General features: G+C 52.5%; 2 protein-coding genes across 6 annotated transcripts in view; one reads left to right on the top strand and one right to left on the bottom strand.

The window, feature by feature from the left end:
- The window catches only part of GDI2 (GDP dissociation inhibitor 2), a 533,972-nt gene that overhangs the window by 452,812 nt on the left and 56,650 nt on the right, over positions 1–24,510 (bottom strand). The window lies entirely within an intron of this gene.
- Positions 1–24,510, top strand: part of PFKFB3 (6-phosphofructo-2-kinase/fructose-2,6-biphosphatase 3) — an 89,925-nt gene that overhangs the window by 48,924 nt on the left and 16,491 nt on the right. For 2 of the 5 annotated variants that reach the window (XM_050804617.1, XM_050804615.1), the window contains exons 1-6: positions 10,629–11,058; positions 18,733–18,858; positions 20,345–20,441; positions 21,256–21,322; positions 21,836–21,910; positions 22,279–22,335. In XM_050804617.1, the coding sequence (XP_050660574.1) occupies positions 10,983–11,058; positions 18,733–18,858; positions 20,345–20,441; positions 21,256–21,322; positions 21,836–21,910; positions 22,279–22,335 (498 nt within the window). In that variant the 5' untranslated portion in view covers positions 10,629–10,982. Of the gene's footprint in view, positions 1–10,599; positions 11,059–18,732; positions 18,859–20,344; positions 20,442–21,255; positions 21,323–21,835; positions 21,911–22,278; positions 22,336–24,510 lie in introns of those variants that run through there. The other 3 variants (XM_050804619.1, XM_050804618.1, XM_050804614.1) reach the window with 2 other exon arrangements.

Below are 24,510 nucleotides of genomic sequence, written 5' to 3' on the forward strand. Positions count from 1 at the left end.
AGGCCCACCCCAGATGTCTGAATAGAGTTCTTCTGATCTTGGCTGCTCTATAATTTGGCCTTCACCCCTTGATTTACCCAGCAGATCAGTGACATTCCCCAGTAGACACACACACACACACACACACACACACACACACACACACAGCTTCCTGAGGAGGAGTACACAGAAGGGAACACGATCCAGTCTCAACACTAGTGATTACAGACCGTCCCATTCTCTCATTTGAACCCTACACATTGATCCAGCCCAGCCGGGAGGTTTCCCAGCATCTCGTCAGCAGCCAGCATCGCTGTCCAAAACCTGCCCGTTCTTTTTTTGTTTTTGTTTTTTGTTTTTTTGGCTTGATTTGGCTCTATTTTTAGATTGTTTTCCCCTGGGAGAAGGAAGAAATATGAGGGGAACAGAGCAGGGAGAGGTGCCAGCTGTGGCTTGCCAGCCTAGGGTTGCTCCACGGCATGCGTCTACACTGCATTCATGGGCTGGCCTTGCCACACAGAGCCTGGCCCCTGCGGGTCACCAGGCACGCTTCCCATACCCAGCAGAATGTGATCTGGGTTCCAGTTTCTGTTCTCCCCAGTCCTGGGTTAGGAAACTCCGTTGTTTTGACATTGACTCTCCCCCTCACCCATGTGTGTGTGTGTGTATGTTGGGGGATGTCACTGATCTGCTGGGGAAACCAAGGGGTGAAGACCAAATCATAGAGCAGCCAAGAGCAGAGGGAATCTATTCAGACATCTGGGGTGGGCTTGCACAGTTAACAAAAAGTGCTCATCTAGGGATTGGTTAACCTAATACTTCATAGTTTTTCCAAAAGTGCTTTTGCTCATACCCAATTTGGTCTTCATAATGACCTCTTGAGGTAGATGGGGCTGCTGTTCTCATTCGACAGATGATTTTACTGTGAATGGCTGTCTGTGCACCTCAGAGCCCTGCAGGATTTACGGAAACTGCTTCCAGCTTATTAAGTGAGCCAGTACTCGCTCCTACTTAGGATCATATATTGAGGTTGGACATGGTGGCTTATGCCTGTAATCTCAGCACTTTGAAAGGCAGGAGATTTGCTTGAGGCCAGGAGTTTGAGACCAGTCTGGGCAGCATAATGAGACCCCCATCTCTACAAAAACAAAATATAAAAATTAGCTGAGTGTGGTGGCATACGCCTATAATCCCAGATACTTGGGAGGCTGAAGTGGGAGGACAGTTTGAGCCCAGAAACTCTAGGCTGCACTAGAGTTTGTATAATTGTACCAGTGCACTGCAGTCTGGGCAACAGAGCCAGACCCTGTCTCAAAAAAACAAAACAAAACAAAAAAGGATTATATATCGATGAGTTGAATTGCTGCAAATGTAAACATTCATTCATCAAGCAAGCATAGATTGAACACCTTCTCCATATCAGACACTGTGGTAGGGTCTGGTGATTCAAAGATGAACAGCTGTCCCTGTTTCTAAGTTGCCTGGAGTCAACTTAGTGATTACTCGCAGGTTTCTATTAATATTTCTATTTCATTGAGAGCAATGGGAACCATTGGTGTCTGCCATTTGGGAAGTGGAAGAGATGCTTAGACAGATAAGGGAGCAGAGGTCTAGACGAGGTGTAGAGAGGGTCAGAACCCGGGTTGGGGTTCCTAACTCCCAAACAATGTCCCCAGCCACACACTGCAGTCACTGTCTTGGCCTCCCATTTCTATTGAATAAGCTTTGGAGATAAGACAAGCCTGGTTCATCATGATTGAGTCTCTAAACCTAGATATGCAGAGGTTCCCTGGAATTGCGTCTTGAGTCCCTGCTTAATTCAGCTCTTGACATCACAAGATGAATTCACTCTTTAGTGAATTGCACAGACTCTTGAAAACTATGTTTCTGCTGCGCTGAAGTCCCTGAGCGGGCTCCTTAGCCTGGAGGATGCGTGCTTCAATGGGACGTGGCAGCTGCTTTCAAACATTTGAGGGCAAGCACCTGTTGTTGGAGGAGGGGTGCAGGCTTACCCCATGTCCAGCAACAGAAAGAGACAAGGGAGTATGTTCCAGGAAGATCAGCTCGGCTCAGTGTAAGCAACGTCTTTTTAGCCAGTAGTGTCATCTAATAATGGAGCAAACAGCTTGGAGCCAAAAAGCCAGGGATTCAAGCTGAGGATCCCAGGACTTTTCAACAGGGGTTTGTGGATTCAGTGGGAAGCTGGCCTGAGAGCTTTCAAGGCCCTTGGAGTGACCACCTGATTTACCCTTTGTACAGTTTGCTTAGTGCAGAACTTAGAGTTTCACTTTGTGAAGGGCGTAGAACCCCAACACTCTTCTTATGGCAAGGATGGGCTTCTGCTCCTGTTCCTTTTCTTTTTCTTTTTCTTTTGAGACTGAGTCTTGCTCTATCACCCAGGCTGGAATGCAGTGGCCCAATCTCAGCTCACTGCAGCCTCCGCCTCCCAGGTTCGAGCTATTCTCCTGCCTCAGCCTCCTGAGTAGCTGGGATTACAGGCACCTCTTACCACACCCGGCTAATTTTTGTATTTTTTTGTAGAGACAGGGTTTCACCACATTGGTCAGTCTGGTCTCGAACTCCTGAGCTCGAGTGATCTGCCTGCCTTAGCCTCCCAAAGTGCTGGGATTACAGACGTGAGCCACTGCTCCCCGCCTCCTGTTCCTTTTCCATCCATGATCTGGAAGAAGGTGGTGTCAGGGTCATAGAAGACCCTTGGACAGGAGACATGGGGCGGGATGGTTTAGGGATTAATAGTGGCCATGTTTCCCCTACCCCAAATGGGGTTTTGCCCAGGGCTGTTCCATTGGTTTATCTGGGCCTCACAGACGTCTAGAGTTTTCTTCATCTTGTTGTGTCTGGATCTGCACAATACTGAGAAATTGTCTGGCAAGAAACAAAGCTACTCGTGTTCTAGGTCATAGTTCCATGGCTTAGCATGAAAACAAGCAAGATTCAGGTGTCCAAGGGCCCCTGCATCCCCGACATGCCTCCTGGGTGGCTGGCCACGTCTGCATGGGGTCACTGTGGCCCAGGACTCAGACTTTCCTCTAGAAGTTGGTTTTGGCAGTGCACCCGGGGACACTGAGTCACCAACCAAACTGGTAAGAGAATGCAGATAAACGTGGTTCGCTTCCAGGAGGATCACAACTGCCAGCAGAGAGTATTTGGGGGGGCTCCCTGCAGAATTCTCTTGGGGGAGAAGGTAGGTGGGAGTTAGGGGCCATTGTGTGTGGCGAGGCAGAGAAGGGAGAATTTGGGCTACTGTACTGGCTACTCTGGCAGAGCCAAGGTGGCGTGATATGTGAGTTTCTCCGTCCATTTTCCATTCACTTATTCTCATGACAGATGCTGGTCTCCTTTGGAGAGGTGAGGCCCGTCACTATTTAATGTGGCACAGTTGCAGGTTCCAACATCCTGCTTTTTTTCTACTCTACCCGGCCCCTTGTTTTCAAGACTTTGAAAGGAATTTTCCAGAATCAAGCTTTCTGGCTCGCCTTCCTCTTTTGCTTTCGTAAGGATAAACACTATTCGGGGGAGAGGGCGGGAGAGCCAAGGCACATGAGACAGCGCGGGCAGGGTGCTGCCTCGTGAGCTTGCCTTTTTGTTTTTTTTTTTTTTTGAGACGGGGTCTCGCGCTGTCGCCCAGGCTGGAGTGCAGTGGCGCAATCACAACTCACTGCAACCTCCACCTCCCGGGTTCAAGCTGTTCTTCCACCTCAGCCTCCCAAGTAGCTGGGACAACAGGCACCTGCCACCACACCCAGCTAATTTTTTGTATTATTTTTTTGTAGAGATGGTGGATTAGTCAGGGTTCTCTAGAGGGACAGAACTAATAGGATAGATGTATTTATAAGGGGAGTTTATTAAGGAGTATTGGCTCACACAATCACAAGGTGAGGTCCACAATAGGCCGTCTGCAAGCTGAGGAGCAAGGACGCCAGTCCAGGTCCCAAAACCTCAAAAGTGGGAAGTCAGCAGTGCAGCCTTCAGTCTGTGGTCAAAGGTCCAAGAGTCCCAAAGCTGAAGAATGTGGAGTCCGATGTTTGAGGGCAGCAAGCATCCAGCACAAGAGAAAGATGTAGGCTCAGAGACTCAGCCAGTCTAGTTTTGCCACGTTCTTCTGCCTCCTTTTGCTATGGCCATGCTGGCAGCTGATTAGATGGTGCCCACCCAGACTGAGGGTGGCTCTGCCTCTCCCAGTCCACTGACTCAAATGTTAATCTCCTTTCGCAACACCCTCATGGACACACCCAGGAAGAATACTTTGCATTTTTCAATCCAATCAACTTGACATTCAATATTCACCATCACAGATGGGGTCTTGCTGTGTTGACCAGGCTGGTCTCAAACCCCTGTCCTTAAGCATTCCTCCCCACCTCAGCCTCCCAAAGTGCTGGGATTATAGGCCTGAGCCACTGTACCTGACTTGTTTTAATCTTTTATACTGCATTTTTACTGTACTTCTAATTTTTATTATTATTATTTTTTTGAAACGGAGTCTTGCTCTGTCTCCCAGGCTGGAGTGCAATGGCGCTATCTCGGCTCACTGCAACCTCCGCCTCCTGGGTTCAAGTGATTGTCCTGACTCAGCCTCCCGAGTAACTAGGATGATAGGTCCCCACCACCATGCCCAGCTAATTTTTGTACTTTTAGTAGAGACAGGGTTTTACCATGTTGGTCAGGCTGGTCTCGAACTCCTGAACTCAGTTGATCCACCCACCTTGGCTTCCCAAAGTTCTGGGATTATAGGCGCGAGCCACAGCACCCAGCCTTACAGTACCTTTTCTATGTTTAGATATACAAATACCTACCATTGTGTTACAGTTGCCTACAGTATTCCATAGTCACATGCTGTACAGATTTGTAGCCTAGAAACGACAGGCTGTACCATGTCGCCTAGATGTGTAGTAGGCTCTGCCATCTAGCTTTGTGTAAGTTCACTCTGTGATGTTTGCACAATGCAAAAGTGCTTAGTGATGCATTTCTCAGAACACATCCCCATCATTAGGCAACACGTGACTGTGTTTCTTCTTCTTTTGCTTGACCAATAAATTAGGACATCTTTTTTTTTTTTTTTTTTTTTTTTTTTTTGAGGCGGAGTCTCGCTCTGTCGCCCAGGCTGGAGTGCAGTGGCCGGATCTCAGCTCACTGCAAGCTCCGCCTCCCGGGTTCACGCCATTCTCCTGCCTCAGCCTCCCGAGTAGTTGGGACTACAGGCGCCCGCCACCGCGCCCGGCTAGTTTTTTGTATTTTTTAGTAGAGACGGGGTTTCACCGTGTTAGCCAGGATGGTCTCGATCTCCTGACCTCGTGATCCGCCCGTCTCGGCCTCCCAAAGTGCTGGGATTACAGGCTTGAGCCACCGCGCCTGGCCAAATTAGGACATCTTAAAACTTTTGAGAAGTACACAAAAAGCCCAAGCCATCCTCCACATCTTTCATAATTTTTTTTTTTTTTTTTTTTTAAGGAAGAGAAACCATATTCATTATTCCTTAAGTGGAAGTGAATCCTCATAAAGGTCTTCATCTCTGTTGCCTTCATGCTGAGTAGACTGGGAAGGAGGAAGAGGGCGTTAGTCTTGCTGTTTCAGGGCCGGCAGAGGCAGGAGAAAGTAAGTGGGCCCATGTGATTCAAATGTGTTGTTCAAGGGTCAACTGTATATGGTTGGCTCTCACCATCTAATATTTTACATAGGAATCTTATAGCTCTGTCTGTCATAAATAAAATGAACTTGAAGTTTCCTTTTCTTTGACTTTCTGTTTTACCAATCAAGGTTATGCTAGCCTCAGAAATGACTAGAGTTGCTTTTATTCTTTTCTATTTTCTGGAACAATTTACTTAGATAAATCATCTGGGGTCAGGAGTTCAAGACCAGACTGGCCAACATGGTGAAACCCCATCTCTACTAAAAATACGAAAAAAAATTTAGCCGAGTATGGTGGCGCAAGCCTGTAATCTCAGTTACTCAGGAGCCTGAGGCAGGAGAATCGCTTGAATGTGAGGGGCAGAGGTGGCAGTGAGCCAAGATGGTACCACTGTACTGCAACTGGGCGATAGCACGAGACTCCGTCTTAACAAAAAAAGAAAAGAAAAAGAAAAAGAAAAAGAAATGCCTAAAGGAGATGGAGTGACAGGGTCGGGGCAGAGGGAAATGGAAACTTACCGGAGGGTTTGCTGGGACTTAAGTTGAGCAATTTGAGTCACTTCACCCAGAGCCAGGCTATGTGCTGCGTATCCTCCTTACACCCAACTAATGAGACACTAAGTCCACTAGATTGGAGAAAAAAGTATATGATATTTGTAGAAAAATAATAATCTTTTTTTGAGACAGAGTCTTGCTCTGTCACCCAGGCTGGAGTGCAGTGGCACAATCTTGGCTCACTGCAACCTCCACTTCCTGGGTTCAAGTGATTCTTGTGCCTCAGCCTCCCAAGTAGCGGGGATTACAGGTGTGCACCACCACAACCAGCTAATTTTTGTATTTTTAGTAGAGACGAGATTTCGCCATGTTGGCCAGGTTGGTCTCAAACTCCTTACCTCAAGTGATCCGCCCAACTTGGCCTCCCAAAGTGCTGGGATTACAGGCGTGAGCCACCGCACCTGGCCTCTCCGTGTCTTTTCATGACTTGATAGCTCATTTCTCTTTAGAATAGAATCATATTCCATTGTCTGGATGTTCCATAGTTTATTTATCCATTTACCTACCAAAGGACATCTTGGTGGTTTCCATATTTTAACAGTTATGAATAAAGCTGGTATAAACATCTATGTGCATGCTATGAATTGTTTTTTTGAATCCCTGATGTGACATTGTGTGGATCATCTCAGTCTCTGTTCCCAATCATGTATGAGTTACAAATAATTTATTGAAATAAAAGCCCCCTCCCCGTGTCTTTGGCTGGTGATGATGGAAGGGTTTGCTTTCAGTGTTTTGTTTGGTGTCTCACTTCCCTCCCTCATACATGGGATTTTTCACAGGAGCAAATAGTGACTCTTGGTGTCTAATGAGCAACTTCTGATTGCTCCCAGCCTGCCATGCTTGTCACCTCTCTCACTCTCTCTGGGCAGTGGGTAGGTCCTAGCACGGTTTAAACGTTTTAACCTGGCTATGGCTGGCACAGGATCACGGAAATGCGGTTGCTTGTGTTTGTTGTTACAGCAGCATTTGGAAGCACTTGTAGGAGTTAGATGACACTGGCTGGCACAGAAGTGTGGGAACAAAGGTGATCCTGGAGAAAAACCACTCCACTGTCCTCAAGGCTGGACTGAGCTCAGTGAATTCAGCTATGTGAGCACCTCACCAGGCACTTTTTTTTTTTTTTTTTTTTTTTTTTGCAACAGGGTCTCACTCTGTCACCCAGGCTGGAGTGCAATGGTGCGATCACAGCTCACTGCAGCCTCTGCCTCCTGGGCTCAGGTGATCCTCCAACCTCAGTCTCCAAAATAACTGGGACCACAGGTGGGAGCCACCACGCCCAGCTATTTAATTTTTTTTTTTTTTTTTGCAGAGATGGGGTTTCATGTTGCCCAGGCTGGTCTCTTAACTCCTGAGCTCAAGCAATCTGTCCGCCTGAGCCACCCAAAGTGCTGGGATCTGCACCGGCCAGGATCTTTTTCAATAATTGCCCTGCTAATGTCTCATTCTACTCACGGAAGGTCCTTCTCTGATCTTTCCTTCCCAAACAGCTCAATTGTTCTGGGTGAGTCTGAATCACAGCCTGATCAGCTGCTGAATTAGGATTCCACTCAGCACCCTGGGGTTAGGGTGGCCCTATAATGAGTCTCCTAGGGAGCTATCTATCTGTGTCTGTGTCAAGTAGAAGGGAAAAACAAAAACAAAAACAAAAGCAAACAAACAAAAAAACCCAACAAACCCTGCTCCTAATTGGCTTTCTTTCTTGATCTCTGACCTGGTTCATTGACTTTTCTAATCTAAACTCCCTTTACTTCTTCCCATAAAGCAAGTGGGGTTGACTAGGTAGTCTTGAAGTTTCCTTGTATCTTTCATAGGTTCTAGGACAATGACCGAGACAATGACCGAGGAGAAATCATCAATCTGCGCTAGCCTTGGTGTTATTGTAGCTGTAAAAGAATCATTGTATTAGAGGAACGTTTACATTATTGGGGGTGTTTTCTGAAGGACCGCCTTTGTGATACATAGGTTAGGAGCAGGGAAGTTGGCGAAGCCGTAGTTGGATATTTGGGGTGAAGATGGGGTACTAGTAGAGCTAGGGAAGGAGTTAGGAGGATATCCAAACTAGTAAACTCGGAACCAGTAAATTACCAGAATACAGTTGCAGTTGGATTGTTCCTAAGTGATTTTGTAGTGAAGCAGTTTCATCTCTCATGAGGGCTCTACCCTAACTTACCTGGGGCTGTAAAGGTTGCCAGGAGTTCTAGCTGGCCATTAAAAAAACAAAACCAAAAACAAGTGTGCATTCGTCCTTGCTCCCACGCACTCCCAGTTTGCACTTAGATGTAAGGAGCAGGAGGGGGATTGAGTAACTTCCTTTTGCCTGCTGCATAGCAAGTGTAGGAGGCGAATGTGGAAGAACGTAGTCTTCCCTCTAGACTCGCAACGCCTTAAGGAAAAGTGCCCAGTCTGCGAAAGTTCAGCTGGACCTCCGGGACATCAACTCCCTGTGCCCTAAGAGCTGACGGCTGTCAGATGCGTTATCTAGGTCAAGAGATTAATGATGTGCCTCTGCTGGGGCAGACGCCATCTCTCTGCTCTCCCTGTGAGCTGAAACCAGCAATGTGTTTGCAAGCTTGGAGGGAGTGTGGAAGAAGGCCCCCTGGTCCGCTTGCCTGGCCTGTAGGTGTGCAAAATTGGTGGGCAAGCAGCGGGCGCTCAGGTGCACCGTCATTCTCCAGGAACCGCGGGCGCTCTTTGCAGGGGTGCAGCCGCTCTCCCCGCACGCAGCCTGCAGCCCTCCCCGATCCCCCCGAACCCCAGGGCGGGGACTCGTCCCGGTGGCGCGGGCGCTTGCTGCCTGCTGTTTCCCTCTTCGGGTCAGCTTTTATTTCAGGAGTGGAGTGGGACTCTCCCCTGGGCGTTTAGGGTGTCGCCTCTGGCATGTGCTCTCACTGCAGAAAACAAGTCTAAATGCAACGCATCGGGTTTCTGAACAGCCGCCAGAGCGCGGAAACCAGACCGTCAGCAAAGCTGTCGCGGGAACAGGGGCTCTGAGAGGGCGGCGCGGGGGGCGGGGTGCCGGAGTGGGGGTCAAGGCGGGGGGTGGGGGGCGGGGCACAGGCCAGGTGGCAGATGTTGCGCGTTCCGGGGCCCCTCGTCAGGCGGCGGGGCGGGAGGAGTGGAGGCCCGGGTGGGGCGGGCGCGCGGGGCGGGAGCAGCCCTGGTCGCCGCCTGGGCGCGGGCGCCCTCCCTGTGGAGCATGCGGGACGTGAGCGACGTGTGGCAGCCTCTGCGCAGTTTTCCGCCGCCGTGTAGATTTCAGCAAGCGCCGCCTTCCCTCCAATCACAGCCCAGCCTCAGCGCCAAGTGTGCACCTCTCTGCAAGGCGGCGCAGAGGTCCTGTACTGAGGCTTCGTTTGCAAAAATTACATCCATGTCGTGCTCCGGTGCAGGCGGCGGTTCCCCACCAAAAGCAGCCCAGATCTTCCCCGCACGCCTCTGACTGACTGCACGACCGTCACAAGTCGCCAGCTGGTGCAAACTGCGAGGGCCGGGAAAGGAGACGGGGCACGCATACACCAAAAAGTGGGGAGGCAGAGCTGCAGAGTGTGCAGGATAATGGAGTTAATGGAGTTAATTTTAGGGGTCTGCATAATAAGGGGCCGCCCCCAAGTTTTCCCGCGACTTCGGTAATGAATTGCAGATCGAAATGGGTCTGGTTTTATTCATTCTTCTACTCGGGGCGATAAAAGTTTATTGAATGGTGTGCATGGTGAGTGTGAAAACCAGATGCCAGCTGCCCCCAGCCCCAGTCCACTTCAGTCCAGCTCCCTGGGGCTTTCCCGCCCCCTCCTCGTGCCCAGCATCGCAGGCCTCTCAAGGTTCCCAGTCTTTGGGCTAGGGCAGGGGGAGCAAGGCTCAGTTCAAGTCCAGGTTTCTAAGGGATTCAGGAAAGTGGACAGGGTGAGGCAGGAGGGTCAGGGAAGCTTCCTCTCCCCGGGTGGTACGGGTCGTGGCGGGGGACGGGCTCACGAGTATTATCAGGGGGCAGCCTGGCCCAAGTCCTTACCTGGACAGCGCCTGCCCCGCAGAGCGTGTTAGGAATGCGGAGTATCAGGGCTCCACGGCCCTAAAGGAGCTGCACTGGTAGGATGCACTTTAAGCAACTTCCCAAGGGATTCGGCTCGGGGTCCACGGTCCACACTGGGCAGGACTGCATCGCTGCTCTCCTCCCGGCCAGCACAGTTGAGTTGAGGGGCCGAAATTATTCGGGGAAGCTGCGCCAGACGTCCCGAAGGGACAACGGGACGAGGGGATAACAGCAGCCAGGACCTTCAGCAGGGCTGGGCGGCAGGAGCTGGTGCGCCGCCGTCGCCGGCCCGCAGGGGGAGCCAGCAGGCCGCCTCCCGGCTCGCCCACCCTCCTCCCCACGTGGAAGGGGGCTGGGACCCAAGGAATGCGGCCCGCCCCGAGGCTGACGTGCGCGTCTGCGGCCAGCCCGGATTCTTTAAAAGCCGGCGGTGCGTGGGGCATCCCAGCCGAGCCAGAGAGAAGGCGAGCGGCAGGGCCTGGTGGCGGGAGTGCGGCTGTCACTGCGCCCGAGCATCCCAGAGCTTTCCGAGCGGACGAGCCGGCGGTGCCGGGCATCCCCAGCCTCGCACCCCTCGCAGCACACGTCGAGCCCCGCACCGGCAAGGGTCCGGAACTTAGCCCAAAGCACGTTTCCCCTGGCAGCGCAGGGAACGCCCGGCCGCGCGCCGGCGCACGCCCCCCTCTCCTCCTTTGTTCCGGGGGTCGGCGGCCGCTCTCCTGCCAGCGTCGGGATCTCCGCCGTGGGAAGTGGGCCGTCGGGCACAGCCGCGAAGATGCCGTTGGAACTGACCCAGAGCCGGGTGCAGAAGATCTGGGTGCCCGTGGACCACCGGCCCTCGTTGCCCAGATGTGAGTGCAGCTGCGTGGGGCCGGGCTGCAGGGCGCGCTGCGCTGGGCCGGGCCATTGTGTGGGGCGGCTTTGTGCTGACGCCCCTCTGCGGGGGGCGCGCCCGTGCGGGTTGCGCCGGCGGGGCGGGGCGGAGGCCGCGGGCTGCGCGTCCTTGGCCGGGCTGCGGGGGCGCTGTAGCCCTGTACCGGTGGCTGCCCCGCCGGCCCGGAAACGGCGAGTGCGCCGGGCCGGGTTGCATGCGCCGAGACAGAGGAACGCGCGCGCCTGGGTAGGCGAGTGAGGGGATCCACATGCTCCGCGATCCCTGTCCTCGATCCCCGTACCGGGCGCCCGCGGCCGGAGCGCAGCCCAAGGACCCGGCCGCTCACGCCTCCACCCCTCTCCACGGTCCGGATCTCCTCTCTCATCCTGTTTCCATCTCCTCATCCCACTTGCTATGCATTCCTGACCCCTCGCTTCACTTAATAACCTATTTCTCTGTCCTGTTTTCTCTTTCGACATGTATGTGTCTGTTTTTCTCTCTGTTTCTACCTCCTTCGTCTCCCACTCTGTGTTTCTTTCTGCTTTTAACTCTTTCTCTCTTCTTCACTCTCTCTTCCGCGCATCTCCAGTGCTGGGGGCGCCAGGAGAGCCACCTTGAGCCACGCCTGTGCCCCAGGCTTTCGGGAGGGTCGGGGGGTTGGTGAGTGCACAGTTGGCGCTGCTCCACGCGGCCCGGGCCCACGCACTCCCCAGTGCTCGGAATTGGCTGGCAGTGCCCTGCCCCGCCCCGCCCCGCCGGTCGCCCCCTGCCACCCCGCGATCGCTTGGGAGACGGTTACCTCGAGCTCCACCTCAGCTGCGGAGCGCCGCCGCGGAAAAGAGCAGGTGGGCAGCGCAGAGAGGTGACGCTGCCTCTCCAGGTAATGCGCCCTAGCACCCATGGACTGTACAGGGAGCCGCCTGGTGCTGTTTTGCCCAGGTCAGGTCGTAGCCTGAGCAGTGACCGTGGGATCCAGGTGCAAACTCTCCAGGTGGCTTCAGGTTATCCGAAGGCGCGTGAGCACAGGCGGCTGGCAGGGTGGCCCGGGTACCACGTTTCTTAGGACGTCCTCCGCGGGACTTGACAGCTCTTCTGGAGCCCTGCCCGGTCTGAATCACCGGCCTCATCCAGACTTGCCCCTCTCCCCACACCCACCCCCGTGGTGTGCCCTGGGTGGAGACGTCAGCAGATCCACCCTGCTGGATTTCAGGATTCTGGGGTAGCCCTCAGGAGAGATCTTGTTCCCCCTCTTGGTGAGGTAGCCCGGGACTGGGGGCTGCAGGTGTGTTGCCCAGCCCTGTCAGATGTGCTTGAACTGGCATGGCCCATGGTTCTCTTGTCTTTGTGTAAAACCTGTAAGTGGAGTGGAATGCAGCTCTTAAATCCTCAAGGAGGTTTGGGCAAGGCCAAATGCAGAAACAACTTTTGCATAAAACAAGTATTATATCTATAGCACTTGGTAAACTGTAACGGAGGCTAGTCCCATGTATGTAAATACATGTGATTGTATGCATATGCCCATGGGTCTGGGAGGAGTGTCTCATGTCTTCCAGGGTTCTGAGATGGGTAGGCATCAGCTCAGTTGTGATCTTGAGAAACATCAGCATGCACCAAGGCGTTCTCCCTCCAGGCTTGGATCCTGATCTGTTAGACCCCATCAACCTGCACGTCTCGCACGCAGTGAGAGATTTGCCTAAGAATCCCTGTCAGAATCATTCAGAGCTGGAGGGTGGGAGGTTGGCTAAAGCCGAGGGATTAATTCTCTTGTCCCGCCCACTGCTGGCATTCTCCTATGTGGCTCTGGGGTCTAGTCTCAGACACATTCCTTCTTGTAACAAGATCTGCAACCTGGGTATCACACATCCTTATTTCAGGTGGTGGTGTCTGTCTGTTTATGTAGTCACATTTATCTCTTACTGGAATGGAGGGAAGAAGGTATTTGTATTTGGTATCTTTCCTGACACCTTCCCTAATTCCCTAATGGCATTTGGGACATTGGGTGGGTTTTTCTTTCTTTCTTTTTTTTTGAGATGGTTTTTCACTCTGTCACTGAGGCTGGAGTGCAGTGGTGTGATCTCGGCTCACTGCAACCTCTGCCTCCAGGTTTCAAGCGATTCTCGTGCCTCAGTCAGCCAAGAAGCTGGGGTTACAGGCGTGCGTCACCATGCCCAGCTAATTTTCGTATTTTTAGTAAAGACGGGGTTTCACCATGTTGGCCTGGCTGGTCTCCCGACCTCAAGTGATCCGCCCACCTCAGCCTCCCAAAGTGCTGGGATTATAGGCGTGAGCCACCATGCCCAGCTGGGTGGGTTTTCTTTCTCCTAAACCTGTTGCCATCTTTATAAGGGGCCTTCTCATTGGGGGTCTGCAGCAGAGTCCCCTGAGGTTTATTATTTATTTATTTATTCATTTTTGAGGCGGATTCTCACACTGTCACTCAGGCTGGAGGGCAGTGGTACGATCATAGCTCACTGTAACCACCAACTCCTGGGCTCAAGTGATACTCCCGCCTCAGCCTCTCCAGTAGCCGGAACTACTGTGCACCACCACACCTGGCTAATTTAAACAATTTTTTTCATAGAGATGGAGTCTTGCTATGTTGCTCAGGCTGGTCTCGAACTCCTGGCCTCAAGTGATCCTCCCACCTTGGCCTCCCGAAGTGCTGAGGTTACAGGCATGTGCCACCATTCCCAGCCTCCCTGAGGTTTATTGCTGAAGGAGAGTGTCTAGGACACTGCTTTTTATAGACAAAGAACAGTAAAACAACAAAACAAAAACTACTATATCAATAAGCTGCATTATATTCTTGCCTCGGAGGCACATTAACGGGATGCCCTATTGCTACATCAATGTGGTGGTAAATGTTTCTTACAAAACCTGTAGCTTCCTTCGCATGCATCCCGTAACTCCTGCCGACTTATTAAATTTGTGAGTCAGCATAATGGGCAGGAAGTACCTTTTTGACTGGCAAGGTCTGACTTTTCTTTCTGTTCTTCATCACTAAAATTCAAGAGCCTCTGTGTTCTGAGGGATCCTGGGTACTAGGCTGAGTCCTCAGACAGTGCTTGGGACTTGGCATTAAATCAGAAGTTGCCATGATCAGTGGAGCTAATGGGGTATTGATCAGGCCAGTGCAGGGTTGTAAACAACAGGTAAAAGACAGCCTTTTAAAGCACTAAACTTTCTTTTTTGAGACAGGGTCTCACTCTGTCACCCAGGCTGGAGTGCAATGGTGCAATCATGTCTCATTGTAGCCTCGAACTGCTGGGCTCAAGCAATCCTGCCTCAGCCTCCTGAGTCGCTGGGAGTGTGGGCATGTGCTACTGCGCCCAGCTAAGTTTTAAAAATATTTTTGTACAAATGGGGTCTTGCTATGTTGCCCAAGCTGGTCTCGAATTCCTGGCGTCAAGCGATGCCCCCTTGGCCTCCCAAAGTGCTGGGATTACAGGCGTGAGCCACTGTACCTGGCCTTTTTTTTTTTTTTTTCTTCTTAAATACAGTGAAATGAGACAAACTGCTAGCTTGTCTTTGCTCAGGATTTAGATAGACACCGCAGGAAATTGAGTCTGAAGAAAGGTGGATGTGGTACTCAAATACAGATAGACTTTCATCTCGGTAGGGAGTTACACTGGCTGATGGTGTTCTACCTTAAGGAAGCGGGGTGGGTGATGTCCTAGAGAAATCCTGCCTTATCCCTGGGTAGCCCCTACAGTTTATTTTCTGGGGATGCATTCTGTGTTAGGGTTTGAGTCAGTGGGGGATACAGGCCGTGTGGGCCGCTGCCTGTCTGTCTGCGCACTGCACACCGTTGGAGAGGTTAGTAACTTAATCTAGCTGGGAGAGCAGGAATAGGAACCCAGGGGTGCCAGCCTCTCACTGTCCAGGTGAGGGATTCACCATCCATCTGGCTGCTGCTTTCCATAACTGGCTTCTTGTGTCACTGTATCCCACAGCTGAGTGTTCACCAGCCAGCCTTCAGTTTTCTTTTGACTTCCTGTGTACGTTTAACTGCAGGGAACGGGCCCCAGTAGGCAATCTGCGTTGTACACTGATGGTACTGCGGGCTTGTAGACATTGGCCCAAAGGCACTACTCAGCCACGCTGACCCTGTCTTCCCCAAGTAGCCTCTATCTCACGGGTACACAGTGCATGCACCTGGTACATGTGCCCAGCGAGCGAGCGTGTCGTGAACGTAACAACCTTGCAGAATCGAAGCTCTGTGCTTGGGACTTGATAACTTTCTGGGAGGATTTGCCGAAGTGGCCATGGTCATAACCACGACAATACTTTGCGCATGAGTCCCCCAGACTCAATTCGGGTGTTTAGTCTGTTACCCAGGGTCTTTACACAGTTGCTTCCTTCCCCTGTAACGCAGTGACATCTGTGTTCCCCCAGGCATGTTTCAATTGGCATATAAAGTCCACATCTAAATACATTTAAGTTTCACAACTTTCAAAACTTTGTGCGTGTGAAAAAGAAGTTAAAATATTAAACATTTACATAAAATGAAATGAGACACACAGTTACTCTTTGGAAAATCTTGTGTTAAACTCTAATTTTTTTGTTGTTTTTTTTTGAGACAGAGTTTTGCTCTGTTGCCCAGGCTGGAGTGCAGTGGTACAATCTCAGCTCACTGCAACCTCTGCCTCCCGAATGCAAGTGATTCTCCTGCCTCAGCAGATGGGATTACAGGTGCCTGCAACTGAGCCTGGCTAATTTTTGTATTTTTAGTAGAGACGGAGTTTTGCCATGTTGGCCAGGCTGGTTTTGAACTCCTGACCTCAGGTGGTCTGCTCTCCTCTGCTGCTCAAAGTGGTGGGACACTGTGCCCAGCCAATACCTATCTTTTCTAATCACTGTGTCTTGCCAGGGAGGGTGATGAGGCAGGTGGGGGTGTCTCCTTTTTGGTGCTAAAAAGGCCCATTGAGAAGAGAAGAAGAAACTGAGGGTCACAGAATTGGAAACATGAGGTGTGCTATGAGGTTTTAAAAGGGGCCGGGGTTGGAAAGTAAGACTCAAAGATTTAGTGAGGATTTGTGATTACCTCATCTGTCCAAGACAGTGGTGGGTGTCCGAAGGGAGGGACAGCTGCAGACACCTCTGGCGCCCCTCTCTTTGAATCTCACTGTACGAGAAACCAGCGCATAGGCAGAATGGCTCTGCTTTGCCAAGAAGGGACTGGTGGTTTATTTGGGTTTGAAATCCAGTCTGAACTTTTGCCCTATGGTATTTACTCTGCTGTCTTTATTGTTGTTGTTTTTCCCTCCCTAAAAGTCTACTGCCAGAGGATATTTGTTCCTATGATTAATGTGTAGACATAATCCCCTATTGGATAAATCAATCAGCCTCTGCTTCCTTGGCGTGGTTCTGACAGAGATATTCTGCACATGTGCACAGCTGAAAGTATGTGTGTGCATTGGTCTCTGCATATCTGGGTGTCCTTAGGAGCAGCGGTGTGGTGGGGACACCTGGTAGGACCAGGAGGGCCCCTTGGCCTGGGGGAGGAGTCAGTGGATGGGTATTGTTTCCAAGGAGTTGCTGCTACTTTTCTGATGTGGCAGCTACAGATGCCAGAATGACCCTGGGCACAGTGGGGTGTGCCTCACTGGCTTTCAGGGAGGCCACCATCTCTCTGTGTGCTCCTGGGGACACAAGAAAGCCCCTGGGTGCTTTGTGCTTGTTTGTTCCACTTACGTGCTCAGGATGCCTGGCTCACCCTGGGCAATGAAAAGCGTCTGTTTTCAAGGAACTGTTTGTTCTAGGTCACTGGACACCAAGGGCATGCCAGCCCAGGGCTCTTAGCATCTCCTGAGCATCTCCTCATCCGCAGATAGCCTGTCTGTCTCCTCACTCTGCCTGCTGAGAAGGCCACTAATGGTCTCCAGAGCGCGTGGAGGGGACAAAGACCCACATTTCATGCCTGCCTCCCCGTCCCCGCCTCCAGGCCTAGGAGCAGATCCTGGACCTTGACTCCAGTCTGGAGCCCTGTGGGGGGATCCGGCTGACAGAGGGGCTTCTTCCCTGAGCCACTGCCCATCTGAGGGTGGCGGCTTCCACAGCCTAAGCCTGCTCAGTTCGGACATCAGGGCCTCTGTCCAGTCTGACGTCTGCCTGGTTCTGTGTGCAGCTTTCAGGGGTTTTCCTGCAGGCCATGCGGGCTGTGTCTGGGGATGGTGAGGACAGCCAGGCTGAGCACGTGGCAGTGGGCGCTGGGCAGTGCCGCCCAGGCGGGAGCTGGCGGGTATCATCTGGCCCTGGAGCTTGCGTGTCGGCAGGATGCGGGAGTTGCCTGAGACTCTCAGGGCCAGGCGATAGCCGGGAAGATACTCGGTCCTTGGCTTCCAGAACAGGGGCTTCTGGCTGCTTTCTGAAAAACCCAGCAAAACCCCGCTCCCTGCTGTGCTGTCTTACTGAGATGCCGAGACCGTTGTGTAGCCGTGGAAGCCAGGAGGGAGCTGGCAGGCAAGAGCATATCCAGGTTTCCTGGAGACAGCTCCGGCCCCTGCCTGAGGCTTCGTACCGTCCCTTCCCTCGGCAGTACCCCAGTGTTCATCCGAGCCTGGCACCAGAAGAGGGGGTCAGACGGGGTGAGAGGCTCAGGCGTGGAGGATTTACCTGTCCACTGGGGTAATTTTAGCATTCTGCCTCCCTGACCTACTTTGATTTGATAAACTCTTTTCATTTTCTTCTAATTTTTTTTTTTTAATTAATTTTTTTGTAGAGACAGGGTCTTGCTGTGTTGCTCAGGCTGGTCTCAAACTCATGGTCTCAAGTGATCCTCTTGCCTCGGCTTCCCACAGTACTGGGATTACGGGCATGAGCCACCGTGCCTGGCTGTAAACTCCTACTTTTAGAAATTACGTTTTTAAAGATTTTTGTTTTTTAGAAATGCTGCCCATACCTCCTATGTGGAGGTTCGGGTGTTGATGGTGGGCCTCTCTGTCTCTTGACCCCGGGGCCCCAGACCCCTGCTCTGTCCCCTTGTTGTGTTGGAATCCACCCTCTCAACTATGAGCCCCACCCTCCCTGGCAAGAGCAGTCCTTTCCTCCCACCCACAGGGGCATTTCCACTTCCACTGTGGTGTCAGTCACTGGTTCCCTGCTGGGTTTGTGTGTATCAGCTCGGGAATTTGGTGTTGGGACTGTCTTTGCCAAGTAGAACCTAAAGGCAGGATTGAGGGACAGGGAGTGGCTGGGGGGCTGTGGCCACTAGGGTTGCCTGGTCCCTCTCTGGTACAATGCCAGGGACTGCAGGATGGGGAGATGAAATGAAAATTTCAATGAATGCTGGGTATGGTGGCTATGCCTGTAATCCCAGCACTCTGGGAGGATTGCAGAAGTTCGAGACCAGCCTGGGCAACACAGCGAGATCCCATCTCTACAAAGATAAAAAAAATTAGCCAGGGATGGTGGTGTGCACACTTGTAGTTCCAGCTATTGGGGAAGCTAAGACCAGAGGATTGTTTAAGTCCAGAGGTTCAAGGCGGAAGTAACCTCTGGTGGCCACTGCACTCCAGCCTGGGCAACAGAGTGAGACCCTGTCTCAAAAATATTTTTGGTGAAATTCTTCAGCGTTATTGTTGGGCGTGGCCTCTGCTCCTCTTCTCCGGTCACTTGGTCCATGACACACCCTTCTTGCTTGTTTTTCCAGCCTGTGGGCCAAAGCTGACCAACTCCCCCACCGTCATCGTCATGGTGGGCCTCCCCGCCAGGGGCAAGACCTACATCTCCAAGAAGCTGACTCGCTACCTCAACTGGATTGGCGTCCCCACAAAAGGTGAGGCTGGGTCTTGAGGCCAGTCCCCTGCAAATGCAAAAACTTGACCTTTCCAGCTCAGTTGCTGGCTTCACAGGCAGGACCACCCCAGGCACATCTGTCCCCTGGTCGGGGAGTCTGATCCTGCCTCCCATGCAGCTGGATCCTCCTCCACACTGTGTGTACACCCTTCTTCTGTTGGGGTTTTTTCCTCATTGGCCATTCTCTTTCCCACTCCCCTAAATCCTGCCCTGACTCAAATTTCACCTCCTTCAAAACCATCTCCGGCCACCTCAGTCCTTTACATTCCTGTGGCACTCAGTCCTAGCTAACATTCCTCTGCTGATGGCCCTAAGCACTGCATACCATAGATGAAGGGACTTCAACCCCCGGGCTGTGGACTGCTATGTGAGTGGCCTGTTAGGAACCGGGCTCCAGGAAGTGAGTGGCAGTGAGTAAGCATTCCCACCTGAGCTCCTCCTCCTGTGTGATCAACGGTGGCATTAGATTCTCATAGGAGTGAACCCCATTGTGAACTGGGCATGTGAGGGATCTAGGTTGTGTGCCACTTACGATAATCTAATGCCTGATGATCTGAGGTGGAACAGTTTCATCCCAAAGCCATACACCCACAGCCCCTCCCTGTCCATGGAAAAACTGTCTTCCACGAAAGGGGTCCCTGGTGCCCAAAAGGATGGGGACCGCTGTTGTAGATGATGCATTTAAGAATCTCTGCTTGGGCTTCCCAACTAGATGGTGCACATCTTGTGGATAAGTGGATAGGCACTGGTTTTTTTTTTTTTATTTTATTTTAGATTAGGGGTACATGTGCCTGTTTGTTACTTGAGTATATTGCATATTGATGGGGACTGGGCTTCTAGTGAACCTGTTACCCAGATAGTGAACATTGTACTCAACTGGTTATTTTTTAACCCTTGCCCATCTCCCACCCACCCCTCTTTTGAGGGCATGGTTTTTGTGTTTACCATCCCCGCTGTGCCCAGCTCAGTGCCCAGGAACCATGGAACACATTCCCCCGGCCCTGGCCCTGGCGGCTGCACCAGCAGAAGGGCTGACCTAGATCTGGCAGTGGGCGTGAGACCCCACTCACTTTCTGATACCATTGGTGGAAATGTGTTGTCCCTATTTTTGCTAGACTTGGGGCCTCCCCCAACCCATCTTCACAGTGTCAGTCTCTGGTTTAGGATATCGTGAGACTGGGATGAGACTGGGATTGTAGACTTGGCTGGAGGGGACAGTGTTGCAGAGCATGTGGCAGGGGCATTGCAGCTGGACTGGGGAAGCCGGCTGCCTGTGGCCTGCTGTCCTCAGGAGTTGAGGGTAGCGCAGGACTGAGTGCCGGCATTGCTTCCATGTTGTATCATCTCATTCAGTCAGCGTGGTTGGCTGGGTGGCTCTGCCTTTGGTCGATCCCACGATCCCAGTGTGAGTTGGCCCCTTCCTCCTGCTCAATCATCCAGGCTATTCTCCTCTTTCCCGTCCACAGTTTTCAACGTCGGGGAATATCGCCGGGAGGCTGTGAAGCAGTACAGCTCCTACAACTTCTTCCGCCCCGACAATGAGGAAGCCATGAAAGTCCGGAAGTAAGGCTGGGCCGGGGGAGTAAGGCTGGGCCGGGGGAGTAAGGCTGGGCTGCAGGAGTAAGGCTGGGCCGGGGGAGTAAGGCTGGGCCGGGGGAGTAAGGCTGGGCCTCGGGAGTAAGGCTGGGCCGGGGGAGTAAGGCTGGGCTGCTGGCTTCAGCTTGCTTTGTTCTGAGCCAGGCTCTGTAGGAGGCAGAGAAAGCCGGCCTGCGGGGTGGCTCCTGTTGGTGGCCTTCAGGGCTGTGCAGTGTGGGAGCAAGCCCCCCTGCCCCTCTGAGGTTGCTCTCATCTGTTCCCTGAGGGTCTCACTGAGCTGACCCTCACTGGGACAGCTGCAGAAGCACCCTCACTGAGAATTAGCAAGTCCTGTTTGCCAACAGTGTCTGTTTATGTTTGGAAAGGATTTCTTGTTAAGTGCGAGTTGATTGTGAAACCCTAGTGCAAGGGTGTTTGGCCCCGGCTGCATGGGCTGGAGTCTCCTGGGGGATGCTAAAACCCCTGATGCCAGGCCCCACCCCAGACCAGTTAGCGCAACTCTGTGGGTGGCTCTGGGCAGCCATTTCTTAGCAGCTCCCCAGGAGTGGTTCCTGTGTGCAGCCTGGCACCAGCACCGCCTCCCGAGGGTGCCTGAAGCCACCTGTGCAGGGCCCCAGGTTGGTAGCCTCTGGGCCTGAGGGGCGCTGGCCAGCCTGCCCAGTGCTGAGCAGTGTAGAATGGAACCACCAGTTACTCTGCCTGTCGGGGTGCGTCGGGGGTTTCTTGGGCTGCCCCAGCGGATGCACTAGCGCTGACATTTGGCATCTCTTGTGCATTCCAGGCAGTGTGCCTTAGCTGCCTTGAGAGATGTCAAAAGCTACCTGGCGAAAGAAGGGGGACAAATTGCGGTAAGTCCAGGGAATGTAGCAGGCTTAGTGTCCAGTCCCACCCAGGAGGGCGTCCTCACTGGCCTGGGGTGTACTGAGACCTGTGCCTCTGGCCCTGAGGGTGGAGGAAACCAGGGGGCCAGGGCAGCCCAGTGGCTCAGGAAGGCGGATGTGGGATGGACTCAGGGACCCACCCCCTCTGCGGCCAGTCCCCCACCTCCAGGGTGGGCAGGACCTGGGTGGCCCACAGGACCACTGGCCCTTCCTTGTACACTGTCCCATTGCACGTTACTGTTTTGCTTGTTTGCTTTTGGGGTATTCCCCCCATGCTACCACCCCTGAGTGCTGTTGGTAGTTGGGGGAGGCCTGCCCCGTGGGTGCGCCCTGGAGGGGACTGTGGGCAGGCACCAGCTCCCCTGAAGCGCTTTTGGGACTTATTGCTGGAGATGATGACCTGGCATCCTTGCTGTTCTGGTAAACGTTGTTAAACTCAAACTTAGAGTCGTCGTCTTGGCCCTTTGCTCTCCACATCAGGTTTTCGATGCCACCAATACTACCAGAGAGAGGAGACACATGATCCTTCATTTTGCCAAAGAAAATGACTTTAAGGTGAGCTGAGCATCTTGTGTTGTGCTAGAGGGCTCGGGAGACAGGAAAAGGCCTCAGGAAGCAGCCTGAGTCCTGCTTGGTCCTTCCCCTCCTGCTGCCCATGTTCCTGAGTCTGCTCAGTCCCTCCTCTCCTGCTGCCCACGTTTTGCGGCCTTAAATTAGGGCCTTTGTGTGGTAGGGCTCTTGGGGGCCGTGGGGTGTCCCAGAGGGGTGGTGGCGGGAGGCAGCAGTGAGGAGGTGGCCTTTCCTGTCTGTGGGAGTTGGTGGGTGGCGTGCTTCCACCTTGTCCGGACGATGACGTCGCAGTGATGGCAAGGTTGGTCCTTCATGGTGTTTGTTTTCTAATATCCCCACCTCACTTCCACCAGGCATTTTTCATCGAGTCCGTGTGTGACGACCCTACAGTTGTGGCCTCCAATATCATGGTAAGACAGCTGGGAACCCCAGGCTCCTGCAGCAGTGTAGACCACAAGGACATTTGCAGTCTGAGGAAGTGGGGGACCGGGTCCGGCTCGGAAGCGCAGCTGAGCCCTTAGGACGAGCAGCCCCCAGTTGGCTGTTGATTGGGAGGTCAGACCTACAGAGCCGTTTTTAACCCAGAGGCCTGTCCTGTGAGGGACTAGCTCCATCTAGGGCAGTGGGCAGGCTTGGATGGGACGTAGGAAATAATTCAGGGAGACAGGAGTAGTTTCTGTTGGTGGCAGGAGACTGACAGCTAGTGGTGATGGGGCTGCCGGGGCAGAGGGCATCTCATTGCCCCCAGCGGGACAGGAGGCAGCAGCGGGTCGCTTGCTTTGACGGCTCCGGGAGGTAAGAATGCTTGGGCAGTGGCAAGAGTCCGTAGGGCTCAGCAGCCCCCTAAGTTTGGGAGGTGAGACTGTCTTCCTGCCGATGCATCTCATGAACCTGCCACGAACCCTCCTGTCTGTGCTGTGCACGGGAGCTTGCCCAGATAAACTGAGGGCACTTGGCACCATAACTTGATGAATTTCTCCAGTGTTGCCACTTGATAGCAATATATATAAACAGGAGTTGTTACTATGGAGACTTACTACAGGCCGCCACCCTGTGTTGGAGACAATTTTCAGCTTAAACATATTAGAATATGACAATTCTATAAAGAAAAGCAGTTCTGAAAACGTACACTGGGACGCTGTGGTGTTGGCATCTTTGCATCTTTAGAGGGGATGCTAAGCATGTGTTAGCCCCGGTGGTGGACGTATTTCTAGATGTGTTAGCCCCGGTGGTGGACGTATTTCTAGATGTGTTAGCCCCGGTGGTGGACGTATTTCTAGATATCTTTAGGGAATGAATTCCCGTTTCAGGAAGGGCTATTTGAATTGTGAAAAGTCAGTTTAGATTTGTCCAGTAGGTGCAAAGGAGGAGGCTCAGAGTACGAGGAAATCACCTAAACAGAGGGTTTGCCACCTTTCTTGGGCTCGGCACTCCTCATTCCCCTCAGTTGACAGCAGGGTGCAGCTGTGAAGTCATTTTTCCCAGTGAGCGGTCACCGATGTGCTTAGCAAGGAGTTTAGCATTTGTCTGGTTGTCCACTAACAGATAATCATTTGCCCCAACCCGCCGTGTTCAGAAATCTCTTTCTGATGAAATCTCAAAGCAGCTTTGTAGATCCAGGCATTTGTGAACTTAGATTTTTTTTTTAAATTGTGGTAAAATATACATAATGTAAAATTTACCATCTTAACCATTCTGTTTATTTATTTATTGAGATGGAGTCTCCTGTTGCCCAGGATGGAATGCAGTGGTGTGATCTTGGCTCACTGCAACCTCTGCCTCCTGGGTTCAAGCGTTTCTCCTGCCTCAGCCTCCTGAGTAGCTGGGATAACAGACATGTGCCACCATGCCCGGCTAATTTTTTTGTATTTTTAGAGGAGACAGAGGTTTCACCATGTTGGCCAGGCTGGTCTCAAACTCCTGACCTCAAGTGATCTGCCCGCCTTGGCCTCCCAAAGTGCTGGGATTACAGGCGTGAGCCACCAAACCCCGCCATCTTAGCCGTTTTTTAAATGCGCAGTTCAGCAGCAAATTATATTCGCATTGTTGGGCAACCACCACATACTATCCCCAGGACTTTCTCATCTTCCCCAGCTGAAACTCTGCCAGGACAGAGACACAACTCCCCACTGACTCGAGTCTTTGAAGAGTGGCTGCCTCTCAGTGACAGCAGTGGTTGATGAGAAAAAGAGCCCAGGCATTCAGAAATGCTGTTTCCCTAAAATCCACCTGGTTTCTGGGGCCTGTGCCACTGTGGGTGTTGGTAGACCTGTGTTGTTGCCTGGGAGAGCGAGCCCTGCAAAGGAGCAGGCACAGCCCTAGTTGGAGAAGCAGTTAACCACAGACTGGTCACACTGGGGCTGCCTCGGGTGGTTGAGGGGTGGAGGAGAAGCCACACAAGGCCAGAGGCATCTCTGGGAACTCCTGAGCGCACCTTAGAACCAGCAGCCTCCTCCCGGCGCGGGGAGCATTGCAGGTGCCCACGTGGAGCTCGGTTGAGTTGAGCGCCAGGCTGTCTGGCGGTGCCTCCGGCACGGGACAGATCCTGACTTGCTGGAGCATTCAGAGGTGTTCTTTATGGAATC

The sequence above is a fragment of the Macaca thibetana genome, chromosome 9, assembly GCF_024542745.1.
Source record: "Macaca thibetana thibetana isolate TM-01 chromosome 9, ASM2454274v1, whole genome shotgun sequence".
Taxonomy (NCBI): Eukaryota; Metazoa; Chordata; class Mammalia; order Primates; family Cercopithecidae; genus Macaca; species Macaca thibetana.